Source organism: Canis lupus, chromosome 13 (assembly GCF_048164855.1).
Source record: "Canis lupus baileyi chromosome 13, mCanLup2.hap1, whole genome shotgun sequence".
NCBI lineage: Eukaryota > Metazoa > Chordata > Mammalia > Carnivora > Canidae > Canis > Canis lupus.
In genome coordinates, this window is record NC_132850.1 from 22,125,371 (window position 1) to 22,144,141 (window position 18,771).

Below are 18,771 nucleotides of genomic sequence, written 5' to 3' on the forward strand. Positions count from 1 at the left end.
GGATGCCGAGGTCTTGTAGAGCAGCCAAGTGGGAAAGCGTGTGAAGGCTGGAGCCTGGGAAGCTTGAGTGAGAATCTCGGGGGAACTTCCTAAGAGCTGTAGAATCTTCCTTCACTAACCCTCACATTCGTCATTTGAAAAGTCAGGTTTATAATAACAACCTTGTAGAATCGCTGTAAGATACTATGCAATACCACAGACAGTGGACAGGCAAACACATGTTACCTTTCTTTGCACTTCTCTCCTTTTTTTCCTCTTAAAAAAATATGGGATAAATCAAATTCATCATTGGCCATATGCCAGGAACATAGCTTGAAATCATGGTTAGTGTTTAAGTCTCAATATCTTTAAGAAGTCAAAATTAATGCTTTTTAGCGACCCATATTGCCTACAATTCTTTTATATTTATGAGTGCATTTTCTCATGGAAATTGGAAAACTCTGCATTTGTTAATGCCTATGAATAATGCCTTGAATATTTTTAAATACATCTGCATAATGCGTGGAATTTTATCATTGTGTGCACATTACCCATAAAGTAACATTGCCAAAATTATAAAATTTTCTCAGAAGATATCGTGATGTCTGAAATTGCCTTGCCTTTTTTTAAACTGAAAATAAAATGATTGCTTGTCTCGTTGCAAGCTGCATGCACACAACGATGTTAGGAAGTGGTTTATGTTATTAATCTGAGATTTAAAACTTGTCTATTTCCAAGGTGGCCTTGGGAATCATAAAACTAATTGCAATATGATATGGCACGATTCAATAACAGGATCTAGTGAAAACAAGTAGAAGAATGTATATAGCAAGATGCCCGAGCCTATGTAATTACTACCGCAAAGTGCTGAATGGAATTGAATGTCAGGGAAGCTAAGGCACAAAGGGAGATTGCTTGGCATGTCTAGTTCTCATTTTCTGACCAGAAAGAGCATAATTTAGATCGAAGAGACAAACTTTTTGGCACTGAACTCAAGGACAAATTTATTGTAAAGTTTCTTAAATTGGGGTCATGGAATAACAAAAGACAAAATCGCCGTTGAAATAGACATTTCTCTAAAAGCTGAGGGCATAACACTTAATCATATTTCAGTAAAGTCATTTCTTCAGGGAGCTGAGATAAAAGGGTATATTGCTCTCTGGTGATCCAACAATCCTGGGAAAAAGATTAGCGCATACAGAGCAGAGGTTTTTGAAACTCTGTTCTTGGAGTTTCAAGGCTCATTTGTCCATTTAATCATTCACCAAAGTTCTATTGAATTTCTACTGTGTAGGAGAGACTGCTCTAGCTACTGAGAATTCAGCAGTGAAAAAAATACATATATGTGTGTATAATATACACATGTATATATAGTATATACATATATAATATATTACATATAATATATGCATTTTATATACACACACACTGTTTATGTCCTAGTTTATAACTGGTTATAACATAAAATAGAGTTTATATTCCAGTATGTGACAGATTATGATAAAAATACAGGATTTCAGGTAAAGATAAGCACCACTGAAAATGTTGAGAGTGAAGATACTGGGAAGTGAAGGTGGGATGCTACCACAGGAAGCAACAGAAGTCAAGGTTGGGTTACATACTTGAGAAATGTTAATGAAACTGGGAGTCAAACCCTCAAATGTAAATAAAACTAGGACTCAAATCCAAGTCTTTAGGCTTCTTCTGGCTTTAAAGTATGATTTTCAACAACCATATGGCGTTAATAGTCTGAAAACTGTATTAAAATTTTAGTTTCATGTATAGACCAAGTCCACTTCCTTGAATAGTATCTTAAAATCTTTCCCTGCTCCCAGATGCCAAATCTGTAATCCTGATTATCTTGCCAGACCACTGCTTTTATACACTTATAATCTGGTGAGAAAGAAAAGACATGTATGAATAACTCAGGAGGCAGAAAATTTGGGGTGCTATTGGAAGTATAGGAGTATCCTGAGTGTACTCACAGGAGACTGCATCTTCACCTAGGCTCCAGAGTAGAGATGGCATAAAGGACTCCCCTGGGCTCTGGGAGGATAAAAAGATTAATTTTTGGAAAGTGGGGGGACTGTATGTTATAAAAGAAGGGGCACCATGAGCTTGAGCAGCAAAGAGGGAAGAGGGAGACATAGAGGGAAAAGGGGAAGGGGAAAAGAGGGAAAAAGAAGGAATGTAGAGAGAAATGTGGAACTGAGGCTAGAAAGATGTCTAAGGAATCTGGTCCTTGAAAACAAGGAGCCATTCCAAGGCTTTTGCCATTAGACTAATATGATAAAAGTTAATGAAGATCGGTCCCATAGTTTAACAGCATCCTCAGTAACCACTAGAAGGCTCATGTTACATAATAGTAAGTCTATAACTAGGAAAAATTAAGATAATTGTCATGAATGCTTGTTGGCTGTCTTTAGGTATTGCTCTATGCCTAACCTAAGGCTCAACAGATTATGACAGTGACATAGTCTGATCAATAATTATACCTACATTTGTAGTCCTTGTCCCTTTATTAGCGCTTCTCCCCCAAGATTCTTTGAGAAAATTAAGACTTAATGCCCTGAGATATCAATTATAAATGATAAAGTAACTTCTCTGCACTTGGAATGGTGCAAACTTTGTACCATCCGTGTCAGAATTGGAAAAAAATGCCATTCAAATGATCGTTCAGCACTTTATTTTCTTATAGAATGCCAGATGAGGAAGGCTGTAATACAAGTCATCAAAAGGCAAGAATTCTACAAATGTGTATTTTAATGAATGAATTTTTTTTTTTCAGAACTACTGCTAAATCCAGGTGAATGTACTAAGGCTGTACTCACTGATAATTAAAAGACTTCCAAATTAATTCCCTCCAGCAATTGTACCAGAGGCAATTAGAACATATACTAAGGTGTACTAGGTTCGTCTTATTAGAATGTCTGAGCACAGGGGTGCTTGGGTGGCTCTTGATTTCAACTCAGGTTATGATCTCAGGTTGTGAGATCGAGCCCCACGTCCAACTCTGTGCTGGGCGTGAAGCCTGCTTAAGATTATTCTGTTTTTCTCTTTCCCTCTCTTAAAAAAAAAAAAAAGAATGTCAGACACAGCAGAGGAATATCTTTTTGTTTAAGTCGTTGAGCTCAGATATTGATCCTTATGCCAACCGTAAAGTCCAGAGTTTGCTCATTCTTCCCCCTGTGAAGCTACTTTTTTTGGTGACTAGATAAATAGAAGCTTAAATATTAAAAATGAGAAAATCCAAGTCCCTGGAAATGGATAATGTAGAACTAGCTAAAACTTTAGTTGAATTGGGTCTTTACATTAACTTTTCTCAGTTCAGATTAAAAGTAGAAGTGTTTTTTAAAATTTATCACTAGAGTCATGGGGCACCTGGGTTAAGCAGTTGGTTAAGCATCTGCCTCCAACTCAGGTCATGATGCCAGCCCCACATCAGACTCCTTGCTCGGTGGGGAGCCTGCTTCACCCTCTGCCTGCCACTCCCCGCCTTTCTCTCTCTCTCTCTCACTCTCTCTCTCTCTCTCCCCCCCCCCTTTCTGTCAAATAAATAAAATCTTTTAAAAAATTATCACTAGAGTTGGAAAATACATTCATTAGCCTTTTAGAACATAGGATAATTTGAATCCATATTGTTCGTGGAATCAAGTTAGTTGCACTACTGGGATTTGGGGAACTTACTGCATTTTGTTAGAATCAGGGCTGGCTGAGTTCTTTCAATAGAAGAACAATATTTCAAGGCACACACATGGGTGTGGGGAGTGGGATGTGTTTCAAGAAACTACAGCTAGATAGTGTAAGATTAACTCAGGGTCAGTGTAAGGAAGCAAAAAACAGATTTAGGAGAAATTTTTAAGAGTCTTGTCCAGAAGGTCCAGTTGGTTGATGAGACTTATTGCCAAATTTGTGGGATTTTCAACAAGGCCTGTGTCCAGGAGAAATTTGGAAAGAGGTCAGATGCAGTTAGAAAATTAGGTTGGAAAGGACACCAAGTAAGGCTAGTGTTACGACAAAGTATTTGATCATCTCATTTTGAAGCGTTCCAAGTCTGACCTTGGTAACTTGTTTAGTTTAGAGACTTGCACAAAGCAGTTAGAAAAGATATTGACTCCATCTGGCTTCTTTTACACAAGAATCTCTCATGGAAATCTCGAATCTTACATGATCTGCAGACATTTGCGGCATCATTATCTGAATAGCTTATTGTAGGTGAACGAAGTTTTAGTTTAATTCCCACTTTTGAAAATTGGAAAAATATCAACAAGGTATGATCTGATAATCTATTCCCAAGATCCTGTACAGAATTATCCTAGCCCCCAGCTTCTCTTCGGTATATAATGAAGAGAGTAGAAATTGGAAGCTACTGCATTAGAAGTATGATATGGCTTTAAATCCATATCTTGATGGCATATACATTTTCCAGGGTTTTCTTCTGAGAGTTTAATTGAGAGTCTCAAAATTGAAGTATTGTCCATTTGGTCACCTTCAAAACATAGAGACTAAATGAAAATATTTCATAGTATCAAACAATTTTATATTTGGCTATTTCTAGAACTCACTTCTAATTATATTTCTGACCCACACTCCCCACCGTGGCCAAAAAAATAAAAGTGTGCTCTCTCTCTCTTTCTCTCAAATAAATTAATAATCCTTAAAGAAAAGATACCTAGTTTTAAAAGTTATGATTCTTCTATCTCATACTAAATGTGGTTTTCTAAAAAACCCATATTCCTTGAGCATTTCACTTCTAATCTTTTTAAAAATAGTTTGAGATTTCTCTAGAAAAGACTGAAGTTTAGACTTTGAAATAAGTCAGCTTACTCATAAAATTAAGCTGTATTTTTTAGACCTTTTATGAGATCTCATTTCCATGTTTCTTCTTTCAACGTAAGGCCAGTGTTCTAGCAGATTTTTTAATCTACAGTACAAGCACTAGTGACTTTAAATTCAAGGATGAAAAATCTGCTTTTAATTAAAATTTAACATGTACTTTAGTCTATATGTTGTAAAATTGCTATTTAAATTGTATGATTTGCTAAGTGTGTGCTATAGAGCTCATTTTGTGAATAATTTTCTGGTAAAAGCAGAATGAATTTCAGTAAACATTTTATCTGTTGAGAGATTTATTTTAAATGGAAAATATATCAAGTTTTGGAAAAGTTATCTATTATTAGAGCAAGGGACAAAATTACAGAAAGAATTTGGAGAGACTGAAAAATTATGATGAGTTGAATCTGAATTTTATATTGTGGCCCTGGAAGTTTCCCACAAACATGGTATTTTTCTTTTATGATAGATACATGCAAATTAAATTACAGTCAAATACTTGAAGACCCAGCTGTGAATGCAAGAGGTTGCTACTGACTGTTCATTATGAAATTCTTTGACTTATAAACTATTAGAAATCTATAAGGGGGTTTTTTAAAAAATATCTGTGATCTACTAGAAATAGGTCAGATGGCCAACAAAAAGTTATAGGATGTGCTAGGTATCTATTCCAAACTTGACTATCATTTCAATTAGCATTGTCCTTTTTTTTTTTTTTTTTAAGTGTCTAAGATTAGAATAGTCTCTGGATGTTTTTACATCTAAATTAGTTTCCTACAAAGGCAATTGTCATGATCTTACTGCTTTACATATATTCTGGAAGGTGGAGAGTAGGAGTAACCTATTTACCATGGAGGGAAGAACCTGAGCCTGATTCTTTTGATTTCTGCCAAAGATGCTAGAGAAAATGATCAATGACCATTATATTCCCTCAGAATTCTCCCTCTAAGAAACTGACAAGAATTCTAATTTTTAGAGTTGCCACCACTGCCAAGAATTCTGAATACCCCTTGTTTTCAAGCTCCTGATGGAAATACTGCCCACGCTGAAACAATACTTTACTTCTTTTTTGGAGAGACACATGTCTTGTCTTCCTCATTCTTCCTCATAGTCATTTCTGGTAAAATAATTCACTTCGATAACTGTGAAAGATCACATTTACATGTTCAGTGGGACACATCTTAAAGTTACTCTGGATTCAATAAGAAAATAGATGTTTCATGACAATTTGATTTGTAAGCTACTTTTTTTTTTTTGTAAATTAGTATTATTTAAGGAATGTAGATTGCATGTATTTCTATTCACTTAAAAAAAAATCCCTGTGTTGCTTTGGCTTGGTAAAATTGGGTCTCCAATCTAGGAATCTTACTGGATGAAAAGTATCAGAATCTAAGATGACCTTGACTTGCCCAGCAGAATTTAATAAGATGACATTTGGTAGGAATGAGTTAGGGCTCAGTTTCTGCTTTTATACTTGAATATAAAGAATCCGTTCCCCAAGTGCAAAGTAAGTGAGACAAAATCTAAAGTCCTCTATTCAACAAGAATTCAGCGTTTCCAGCTGACAGTAAATGCAATGTGATGCACCTGGACAGTTCTGCTAGCGAGGTGATGTAACCATGATGGCATTAATAAGTTTGGTATAAAATGGGCAGTGTGATATCTTGCTTTATGTTGCACTGGTCAGCTTTAATTGCCATCCTTCGAAAGGAATAAAGGCTATTCAGATCACATTTATAAGAGAATAACCAAGATAGATATAGATATATATAGATATATATATATATCTATATATAGATATATATAGATATATATATATTTTTTTTAGTTTTCCTGTACATTTAAGCAAATAAGAATTGTTAGATATGACTTAATGGGGTCATCAGGCATCCAAATCTCCCAGGATGTTAGTACTACATAAAATTAAACCCATGTGATTGTGAATTATGAACAAGGACATTTTACTGTTTTCTCTAGGTATTAAAACTTCTAAATTCTATTTGTTTCACAGGAGTCTGAACTTATAGAACTAAGAGAAACCATTGAAATGCTGAAGGCCCAGAACTCTGCTGCCCAGGCAGCTATTCAGGGAGCCCTGAATGGTCCAGACCACCCTCCCAAAGGTATATTTGGAAATATTGCCATTTTTCATCCAATAATAATAGGGATATATTTTATTTATTTATTAGAGTGAAGCTGCTTTTACTCAGGGCACTTGGTTTAATATGAATAAATTGGTATTAATACAGTCAAAATCCCAGAATTCAAGAACAGTAGCTTTGCTTATCAATAATTTCTAATTAAGCTTAAGGAATTTGCTTCTGTAGTCATACACACATTTTTCTCCATTCTATTTAGTGAAAGTGGGGATGGGGAGGTTTCTTAATACAGTCATGTCTGACTTCAAGCAAAACACACCCTGTAAGGAGTATAAAAATCTAGGTCTGAAAACAAAAATCAAATAGTCAATATGGTAAAATATCAATAATAGGTATGAGGAACAGCTCGTTCTGGATGGAGGCAGTGAAAAGGTACACTTTTCTACAGAAATGTAAAAACAGGAAGAAAAAAAGACTAAAAGTCTGCTTTTAATTATCATTATGCCTCATCAGTTCTAAACAATAATAAAATAATCTTATTTGTCACCACACCCTCCTTAGTTTCCCACAGCAGAAATGCTTTGTATTCATGTCCTGTCATTTATTTTCCTTTGCATGGGCTCTACTTTTTCATATCCTAATCTTTTCAACAGCACTCAGGATGCTCTTCATCAGCTAGAAAAATACTTTTCTAAATCCTGAATGCTCGGTCATGTATTTTTCCATCTACAGGTGAATCCATTCCAGGAGAAATCCATTTGATAGAATCTATTAATGTCTCCAGCAGCCAGTCACACTTCAGACCACTGGAGTGTGGGTTCTCTTACCACCAAACCAATACTGTTCTCTCCGCGACTCATAATGACTTACAGGACACTAAATCCAATATAACATGTAAAATTCTTATTGTATTTGACAGTCTAAGTAGCATTTGATGCTGACTGTCCATTCCATCCTTCTTGACACATTTCATTTCTTCTAATGTTTGTGACATTAACGTTCTTAGTTTTTCTCCTGTTCCTTTGAAATCTCTTTCAAAATTTCTTTTGCAGGTTCACTCATTTGTATCCATTTCTTAAATATTGATGTTTCTTAGAACCCAGTCCTCAGCTCTCTTCCTTTACGATTTTGTACATTGTGATTCTCTTCATCCTACCCAAAAGTCTATAAAGCTCATCTAATACTCTAGCTATACTTATCTTTTATGTGTTGGTAACTGGTAATAGATCTCTCCAGGCTGGGCTCATCTGTTGAGTTACAGATCTATAAGTCTAGTGCCCAAGAGAGAGCTCCATTTGGTTATCTTTGGGTGTCTGTATATCACACCCAATTCGACATCTCCAAATTTGAACTTGTCATCTTCCCTGTTAGACCTGCTGCTATGCCTTCAGTGTTCTTGCCTCAGTAAATGATACCATCATCCTTCCATATAGCCATAAATCTAGAGGTCATTCATAGATCGTCCTCTACTCATTCATTAAATCATCAAGTTCTGTTGATTCCACCCATTAAATATCTCTTGGGTCTGGCCTGTTTCTCTGACCCTGCTATCACCATCTCTCATTGCTCCCCTGAACTATGACCACAAATTCCTACGTCCTTCCTGCCTTTCATCTTCTATCATTTTATATCGTTTTTCACACTGAAACCAAAGCAATTATCAACAGCATATATCTACAAGTATCTCATTGCTTTTAGGATGAAATATAAACTTCTTAACATGACTTAATCTCTCTTCACCAACTTTGTTCATTCAGCAGGTATTTATTGATTGCCTATTATTAGCTAGACACTGCTCTAGGCCTTGGGCTTTGCGCCTTTTTTTTGTTGTTGTTATATTGTATATTTTAGGTATCCTGAACTTCCAATTCTCTAAAAGTTCTTTGTATGTTCTGTTTATTTCTACTTAAAATTTTCTGCCTTGTTTGTTCAGTGTAAAAACTTCCTGAGACCTTAAAAGAGTTGGCCTAAGTATGCCTCCTTGACCCTTACACTGGATAAAGTTCCTTTGTGATATTTTTTTTGGAAATAACTGTACTTCTATCAAAGTTTGTATCATACTTCAATGCCTTAATTTATTTAAGGTCTACCTCTTTCTGATCAATGGTAGAGTGTTTCGTTTTTTCAGTCTAAGTGGCTGTGATGGTACCTTAAACATAAAAGGGGCTTATTGGAATTTTAATTTATAATTTTTTGGGGACGCCTGGGTGGCTCAGCAGTTGAGCGTTTGCTTTTGGCTCAGGTGGTGATCCCAGGGTCTGGGGATCAAGTCCCGCATGGGGCTTCCTGCATGGAGCCTGCTTCACCCTCTGCCTATGTCTCTGCCTCTCGCTCTGTCATGAATAAATAAATAAAATCTTCTTTAAAAATAAAAAAATAAAATATTTTTTAAATACTTGAATTTAAAATCTTAGGAAAAAAATTATACAAAGTGAGATATACTTAAATTGAAGGAAAAACTGGTTTTCTAGGGGCTACTTCTGTTAAGAATTTAGCAACTTTCCATGTGGGGGAGTTGATTTATATGCCACATGGAAAATTACTGCATATTTAAAGCTTATCTTAGAGCTATAACAAAGCAGCTTATGTTCTAAATCTTCATGTCGTAAATAGGTCCAGAAGGGAATTTAAAAGGCTTAATCTTTTCTTTAACACAGTACAAGTCACTGAAGTAAAACTCTCTGGAAGGATTCCTTTTATCTTAGGCAACAGGTAGCCTAATATATCTAGTGGAGTTGAAAAAAGGAATTCCTCTACTCAGAAATGTGGGAGGAGTGCATAAAATGAGTAAAATGATAACAATTAATATTCAAATTGGTCAATAAAGATTAAAAATATTTTTACAAGATTTAAAACTAGTAAAGACAAATAATTATAAGTGTATATGGGATATTTAGATTAGGTTTTTGTAATATTAAAACAATATGAAATTCAGTGAACACAAACTGTTTCTTACTATATTAACCATTGACATCACATGGAGAAAATAAAGATAACAGTCTATCTTTTCATGGGTTATTAAAGTGATTATATGAGCTATAAGCTTATAATCTGAGATTTCATTGAGATTTGGTTTTTGAGACTTTTACATATTTATGTTAGGTAAATCGTAACATATAATCTTATAATATATTTTTGGAGTGAGGCAGCACTTCTTTAGACAGATCAAACTATGACAAAAAATCACATAATTAATTAATGTAACTTTATTTTCTATTTGTGCATCACATTTACTACAAAGCCTGATAAATAATAGCAATCTATAATATAATGAATTTATTTACTCATGCACAAATGTTATTTGAATACCTGGTATATACTAGCCACTCTACTAGATCTTGAATAACAAAGATTTAAAAAAAAGTCCTCTACTCAAGGGCTCGCAGCCCACTGCCACAGAGATGTAAACATCTCTGTATAACTTTATATACAGATACATGTATACAACTATATATGAAAAGTAAAGTAATGGAAAATTTTACTCTTACTTTTCAAAATGTACTATTGTTTTTTAACTCACTACCTTTGCGTATAAACATAGAATAGGTTTTCCTTGAGATGTACCAAACAGTTCAGCAAAACACATAGTAAATTTCTATCAACAATGAATACATTTTTAGGAATGTTAAGCAAACTTAGTTACGTTGAATGAATAATATGAATAATATTACGCATAAGTGCTTATTGATTACCACATATCATACAAGGTTGTAGGTATACAATGGTAAACCAAACAGATATAATCTTTGTTTCCATTAAACTTTTAGTCTTGTGGGAGAGCAGAAAATAAACAATTGTTGTGATCATTGGCATAGCTGAATATGTATGCCAAAATAGTCATAAGTTCTAAAATGGACAAGAATAGGTGCCATAGAAAGCAAGGGTACCAGGGAACCTACTAGAGGTTAAGAGTCAGGAAAGGCCTTTCCCAGATAGCAACATTTAACGTGAGATCAAGGAATAGTTATCAACTCATATGGTAAATATTGAGAGAGGAATATTCCAGAAGAATCTTGAGATAGAAAATAGACTAATTCCTTATGAAACCGTTACAATGAGGAAACGTAAAACAAGTAGAATGAGGTTAGAGAGATAAATACTGACCAGATTACTGAGGGACTTTTAGGCCCTGTTTAAGAGTTGAAATGTTTTCCTTCTTATTAAAATGGGAATCTATTGAAAAGTCTTAAGGGAGTAATGATGTTTTCCTTTTAAAAAGAATTCCCTAGCTACTATCTATTGGATGGTTTGAAAGTGAGTAAGTTGGACCGCTATTCTTGCTGTAGAGCAAGTAAGTGATAGTGATAGCTTGAATGGGGGGCCGTAGTGGTATGAAGGGTAGGAAGAGGAAATGAATGGATGAACAAACACCTAACTGAAATACAGACTTTTAGAGAAAGCTTCTCCATTCACTCATATTGTTATCCATTTGATCAACCATTCTTTAGTAAGCTCTGTGATGCCACATGTACTGAATCAAATACAAGCACTAGAAAGGAATAGAGAAGAATAAAATGCATTCCTTTCATTCCATGATATTATTGAAACCATTCCTTTGCTAATCTTTGTTGGTAAATCCCATCATAACTGAAGGTAAATAATACCTCCAAGGACAACTTTTGACTTTCAATTATAAGAATTACCCATCCTCTTAAGTTTTGAGAGTTAATCAAAGTCAAATACAACTTATTAATTCTGGATGTATAAAAACTCTGGAGTACTTTAACACTTAGTATAATTGCTTTATCTGTCAAAGTCCACTACTAGGAAAATAAATATATCTTGATCACAAAAGCTTATAGCCAACTGCAGCAGAAATTTAAAACACAAATAAATATCAACATATTCTTCTTTTCTTTAGTCATATAACTTCCATATTCATAGATTAAGGGATACTATGCTCTTTACTGTGTAATCGAAATAGCACACATAAATAAATGCCTTTGTTCAAGTTTTTATGTTGGTAATATTTTAGGCATATAACTACAGTAAATATTCTCATCATTACTTTTTAAAGTTCTTTTAAGAGGCCAAAATCTACAAATTCTGAAAAGTAGTTTTTTTCCCTCCTCTAAAATTTGTCAGCATACTATTATCTTAATGGAAAAATTAAGGTACTTACTGATATGTACCTATATGACTATAAAGATAGAGATACATACACATATATTATATACCCACACATGTACTCATTTATTATATGTTTTGAAAGTAATGGTTATAGTTTCCTTGTCATGGGGTGTTATAATGTTAAATAAATCAATCAACTGGAAGGCTTTGATTTTATACTATTGTTTCTATGGAAACTTTTTGAAAGCTATATGGTAATTTCTGACATCTTAGAAGTTCCACTGAGATTTTTTTGCTTAGCAAATTTTCATTGATGCCAATTAAATATAGTAATAAATTTGGCTTTAAGGCAGATTTGACCTTAAAAATCTGGGACACCTGGGTGGCTCAGTGGTTGAGCGTCTGTAGGATCAAGGCCCATATCAGGCTCCCCATAGGGAGCCTGCTTCTCCCTCTGCCTATTGTCTCTACCTCTTTCTCATGAATAAATGAATAAAATCTTAAAACAAACCAAAACAATTTTATAATTTCTTAGTCTCCACTAACACTGAATATCAGTTCACACTAAGTAGATAAAATTTTAATTTCAACAACTATAAATAAATCTTATAAGCTGATTGTATAGAGTAAATGGATATCTTCAAAACGTGATTAAATATCAAATGTTTTTTTTTTCAAGTTATCTTGTGTGACTAGAGAAGCAGTACATGCTTTTTAGAAGCATGGCAAGCCCATATCACATGGCAATTAGCACAATAGACGTTAGAATCTGCCTAGGTCTCAGATTGGCTCTACTGTGTTACAGCTATGTAGATAAAATTACTGATAAAATTACTCTGTAACCAAACTTATGTCAACACTTGGCTTTAAGAATGAAATTAGATAAGGGGTGCCCGGGTGGCTCAGTGGAAGTACCTGCCTTCCGCTCAGGTCATGATATCAGGGTCCTGGGATCAAACCCTACTCATCTACTCATCAGGCTCCCTGCTCAGCAGGGAGTCCACTTCTTCCTCTTTGTCAGCCCCTCCCCTCCCACTCATGCTCCCTCTTTCTCTCTCTCAAATAAATAAGATCTTTAAAAGGGAAAAAAGGAATGAAATTAGATAATCCCAGGGCAGAGTAAACACATAGTAAAAGCTAGCTTTACTATTATGTGGTATTATTATTATTATTGTCATTACTGTTCCAAGTCATGGGCAGGATTATGATAGAAGAATTGCACTGCCTTAAATATGTTTTCTGTTTAGTTTACACATGCAGTAAATGCAGTTTCTCTCTCTCTTTTTTTAAACTATTTCCTTTTTTTTTATTTATTTTTTTAAGATTTTATTTATTTATTCATGAGAGACAGAGAGAGAGGCAGACACAGGCAGAGGGAGCAGGCTCCATACAGGGAGCCCAATGTGGGACTCTATCCTGGGACTCCAGGATCACACCCTGGGCCAGAGGCAGGTTCTAAACCACTGAGCCACCTAGGGATCCCCAACTTTTTCCTTTTTTTCTCTCTTGAGCACCTTCCACTCACTGGCTCTTTGACCTTGGCCAAGTTACTTTTTTGCACTTAAATTTCATCATCTGTGAACTGAATGGCTTAAGTGACTTCCAAGGTTTGTTTTGGCTCTATCATGGTATGATTCTATGAAATGGAAAATTAATATATTTGGCTTTGGCAGCTTTATTCAAAGCACTAATATTAAAAAGACACAATTAGTTCTCATGCTTTTATGAGTTTCCATTTACTCCCTGGAAGTAATCATTTGGAATAAATCACTTTGGAATATCTGTTTGATCCAGGTATTCAGTAGAAATCACTAGCATAGGATTTCATTTTTGGATAAAACTCAGAACTCATTAAACCACCAGTGCTACAGACCTATATGAGATACCCAGTGAATCTTAATGCCGATAACCCAGTTAATTAAAGCAAATGAGGTTGTACTTTATTAAACTTATAAAACCAAAACTGCACTGAAATCATCAGTACAAAGCCATGTTGACTTTTATTAGCGGACTTCCTCTCAGAAAGCCTAGAAGTCATATGTGTTCACAGGGAAGGTCTTTAGGAGCTAATGTGATGCTCTCTATCTGTTGCTAGATCTCCGCATCAGAAGACAGCATTCTTCTGAGAGTGTTTCTAGTATCAACAGTGCCACAAGCCATTCCAGCATTGGTAGTGGTAATGATGCTGACTCCAAGAAAAAGAAAAAGAAAAACTGGGTAAGCCATGGTCATTCATCTCATGCTGAAGCTTATTCTTGCACCATGAGTCAGGTGGTTTTCCCCCAACCCTTGAGCTTTAGAAATCCGTATCAGTTTACAAAGAGTCTCATTCAAGTGACTGGCCCCTGGAACACTGTCCTCATCACCAAAATTAGGGCAGCATGGTGCTGAGGAGCGTATATTTTCACCAGGACTAGGTTTGGGTTTGAATCCCAGCTCTGCCACTTACTAGTTGGACCTGAGGCAGGCTGCCTCACCTTTTGAAGGGGCCCACCTTTTCTCATCTACAAAAATAGGATAATTAATACTGACTTTATAAAGTTGTTGTAGGAGAAATAAGATGACATCTGTTCATAAGCCCTGAGAGAGCAGGGGTTTACTATGGAGATAAGGAAAGAAAAGATGGGGGTGGGGTGGGGGTGGTGGCAGTACTGATGGGGATGGAGGAAGAGAAGAAATGAATCATGAAAAAAAAGGAAAGAAGAAACCTTGAAAGTCTCCCCCCACCCACTTCAACGGGGCATAGTGTGAATAAAGCTTCACCTCATAAGAAATCAACTACATTATTAGTGTCTGCTTTCTGTTTTTTTTACAAGGGGATATTGCAGAGCTACATAAATGCACTTTAACAGAGCAGTGCTTTACATTTACTAGGATGTAATTTATGATAACACAAAGCAGTTGCTAAAAAACTGAGGGGAAGATGCTATCACAGCAAAATGTTTAGAAACCATAACCATGCAGTAACGGATTTCTTTTAATACCATGGAACAAAGGTAGATTTTTAAATAAGGACAGCTGTTGATGAAATCCAAAACCTAACTATCAGAGGATTTTACTGGAGTGCCTACTATAAAGAATGAAAGAAATATCTTTTTGTCTTAAAAAAATGTTTATACAGGTAATATTTTACAATACTGATCAGCCTTCATTCCCTTGATTTGTAATTCCACACTCTTTCATGTTTCTGCAAGGTGAACTCTAGAGGAAGTGAGGTGAATATGAACCGTGGGCAGTTTGGCATGCATCTATAAAAAATACCCTACCTTGGCATGAATGCTATTCATTTTGGCAGTAGGCTTTTTATACCTTTTAAAAACAGATTACCTTGTATGTCTTTTCTTTGTGTCTTTTCATTTTAATCTCAAATTTTAAAGAGAAGAGGTAAAAACCACTTTCTGAATAGAGCTGTAGGGGAGACCGATTCTGGTTTTGAATGGTACGGGAACTGAAAATTTGAATAGAAAATCACAATTAATGAAGTGTTAGGTGAATTTGATTTCATTTTGCTTTTTAAGTTTATACTGTCAGCGGGACATGACTTGACTGTAGCGCTAAAGTGGCCATTTAAAACAAATTGCCTTGAAGAGAGAAGCATTGGGAGTGGAGATCCCTTCAAGGTACTTAGTTTTAAATGAGTGCTCTGACAGCCGTGCCCTTGACCCTGCACTATTTAAAAGCCTTCCGTGTTTGCGCTGCGCTGGATTAATATAGGAATAAAACAAAACCCCAAACGCGGTATCATTTTTTTCTTAGAGATACCGCGCTGCAGCTGTTAATACTCTGCTTGTACATACTGACCCCAGGCAGTGGCTAGGATGGCACCTGCAAACTAACGCCCCAAAGCAAAATTCTCCAACTGCAAAAAGACAAGACAGGTAATTTCTGTCCTCTTTTCAGCTGAGAAGCTCATTCAAGCAAGCCTTTGGGAAGAAAAAGTCCACCAAGCCTCCTTCCTCACATTCGGACATTGAAGAGCTTACTGACTCCTCCCTGCCAGCGTCCCCTAAAGTGCCCCATGGTGCGGGTGACTGCGGCTCCACATCCATGAAGCCCTCACAGTCGGCCTCAGCGTAAGTCCCTCGGTCTGCAGGATGCTCAAGTCTTCTTATAAAACAACTTGGGGCCGGGCCCATGTTTGTCTTCTAAATGCAGCCGGGTTGTGCTCTCACGGTGGCAACAGCACCTGTGCCCGTCGCTTTCAGATCTCCCTAGAACTGTGGAAAGCTTTGGTTTCTCCTTCACTTTTCCCATTTTAGAATCTGAGTGCTTTTGTGATCTCATTCTCCACTTTTCTGAGTCTAGTTTTCTTTTCACTTGCACTTGTCCATGTATCTGTCTCACTGTGCGTTCAATGCAGGTCACCCCTTGTCTGGCCACCAAAGAAACGGCAAAATGGCCCTGTGATCTACAAGCATAGATCCCGGTAAAACGGCGTGTGATGCATGAAACTTGCCAAGATCCAGGTCCTAACCTAAGCAGTGTTTGCTTTTGCTCTTTCTAAAATCGCTCGCATGCATTTCAGTGATAAAAAACACCTCTGTCTTTCTGGTTTTGGGGTCCAGCTTGTTTTCCTAAAACCTAGCTGTAATCCATTTGTCTTTAATTCCCTTAGACAGTCTGGCATAGCATTTTTATAGGAGCTGACCATTCGATGTGACAAGAATGAACGAGACCTTTAGAATGCAGAACATGCACTGTGACACAGTGGCCCTCTGCTTTATATATTATTTAAATCAAATGTCCTTGTATGCCCACGACGGCGACTAATGTAGGACTCGTGTAGGACAGAACCACTGATGGGACCATTTAAGATGCTTGTGTGTCCCAGATAATTTCACATGTATATAGGGAGGAGGAACGTAGCACTATCATTTTGTAACCAGTGACGTAGTCATCACATTTCAAATGGGAAAGCTATTAGTTAATATAAAACAGGTTCTTGCACCATGTTTCCTGCAAAACTGCCCACAATATGACAATAACCACAAAATAATAAGGAAGTAAAGTATATGACCTTCAATTAGCCCTCGACGAGCCTGCTTCCATGGGTTGAAACCTGTCATTTAGCTTCATTAGCTTTTTGATCTCCTAAATCAGCTGAGCCTACCAGGAGGATTATGTAACACTCATCCATTATTTAAATGTCCAAAACTAATCTCTCTGATTTACTTTCTACAATATTTATATTGGATTTTTCATGGTAACTTGAAGACAGTGTCGTGGCAAATAATGTCATTCTTTGCACAGTTTTTCAAAAAAAAAAAAGAGAGATCAATGTTTTAAGAACATCATAACTGCTTTAAAAAAGAATATTTCATAAGTCGCAAATAGAGATGTAAGTCTCTTAAAAAATGGTAGAATGAGAGAGTGTAATGCTATGCAGCCCCCCGAATATCAACAACAAGGATATTTTGAAGAGTACTTGGTATTCAGTAATCATTGTTTTTAAACTTCAGAAAAATAGGAAGAAAGGATTAAAGAAAAAAGCTACTGCTTTCAGTTTTGAACCTGTGAATGTGTTACCGTTTGTAAAACTCTTTATCCTTCTCTTTAGGTTTTGCCAGCAGCAAAGAACCTCTGTAGCTAGCTGCTGGATAATGTTGCAGTTCAGCCTTAAAAGAATCATTGCTTTTCCTGATCCTCTGGCTCCCCCCACCCCTACCCCCCAGGACTGATTTTGTGTTTGTTTCCTTCTTCAGGATCTGTGAATGCACAGAGGCTGAGGCCGAGATCATTCTGCAGCTGAAGAGTGAGCTCAGAGAAAAGGAATTAAAATTAACAGATATTCGACTGGAGGCCCTCAGCTCTGCTCATCATCTTGACCAGATCCGGGAAGCCATGAACCGGATGCAGGTCAGTAGCGAAACACCTTCCAGGGGCCAACGAGAGACATTAAAAATGCTATCTCTTTTCACTCTTGGTTATTCTAAAAACAAATCTCCCTTTTGTGCCCACTGTGGAAACAAACAGTTTAGTTTATTCAATCTTTGCACCTCATTTCTTCATACCAACTGGAGTGCTTTGTCAAACCGAGACTGGCCAGTTGCACTCAAGGGCCGTTCAAGACCCTTGTCCTAGTGACTGGATTCACTTGAGAGCGGAGTTTGTCGAGCAACTACTACAAGCCTCCCATCTTCACTTTTCCATGATTTACCTTGGTGTTGGCTGTTCTCCGCTCTTTTGAAATCTGACTTTCAGTTGCCCTTACCTGTTTTCTACTGGGAAGAGTGGGGGGGAGAGGGGGAAGCAATGAGGAAACTACAGGAATTTAACACAAGCTTTCTAAATATGGAAGTAAAAGTGATGTAGAATGCCATCTGTACAAGTAAGGCTTTTGTATTTCGGGGAAGCATCTGAAGGCTAATTTCAGAACCAGTCTGTGCTCAGCCTAAGTTTTCATTTTATTATTGTAAACTGGTAATCGCCTGCTACCACAGATGACGGAAAAAATGAAAGCTCACTGTTGAGCAGATTTCTCTGCCACTGTGTATGTTCATCCAAAGGTTTTGGTTGCGTTTATGAGCCTAATGCCCCAGTATGAAGGAACAGAAACTTTTTCAGATGTTAGTTGGGATTTTGAAGTAATTTTAAATCACCTGACTCCTATTGTTTCTGTTTTACTCTGGTTTTCAACTCTCTGTGAGTTCCGAATATTACAGATGGTGTTATTTACCTGTGAGATGTTAACAGTACATTTAAAACGAGAAATTTGGGCAGCCCGGGTGGCTCAGCAGTTTAGCCCTTGCCTTCGGCTGAGGGCCTGATCCTGGAGACCCGGGATCGAGTC

The 18,771-nt window shown here is 36.5% G+C and overlaps 1 protein-coding gene across 10 annotated transcripts in view; it reads left to right on the forward strand.

Annotated features, from left to right (window-relative positions):
* NAV3 (neuron navigator 3) overlaps nt 1–18,771 on the forward strand; it is a 355,345-nt gene that overhangs the window by 301,245 nt on the left and 35,329 nt on the right. For 9 of the 10 annotated variants that reach the window (XM_072772862.1, XM_072772864.1, XM_072772868.1 and 6 more), the window contains 5 exons: nt 6,824–6,935; nt 14,077–14,198; nt 15,176–15,196; nt 15,882–16,054; nt 17,684–17,837. In XM_072772862.1, coding sequence (XP_072628963.1) covers nt 6,824–6,935; nt 14,077–14,198; nt 15,176–15,196; nt 15,882–16,054; nt 17,684–17,837 — 582 coding nt within the window. The remainder of the gene's footprint in view (nt 1–6,823; nt 6,936–14,076; nt 14,199–15,175; nt 15,197–15,881; nt 16,055–17,683; nt 17,838–18,771) is intronic. The other variant, XM_072772863.1, reaches the window with a different exon arrangement.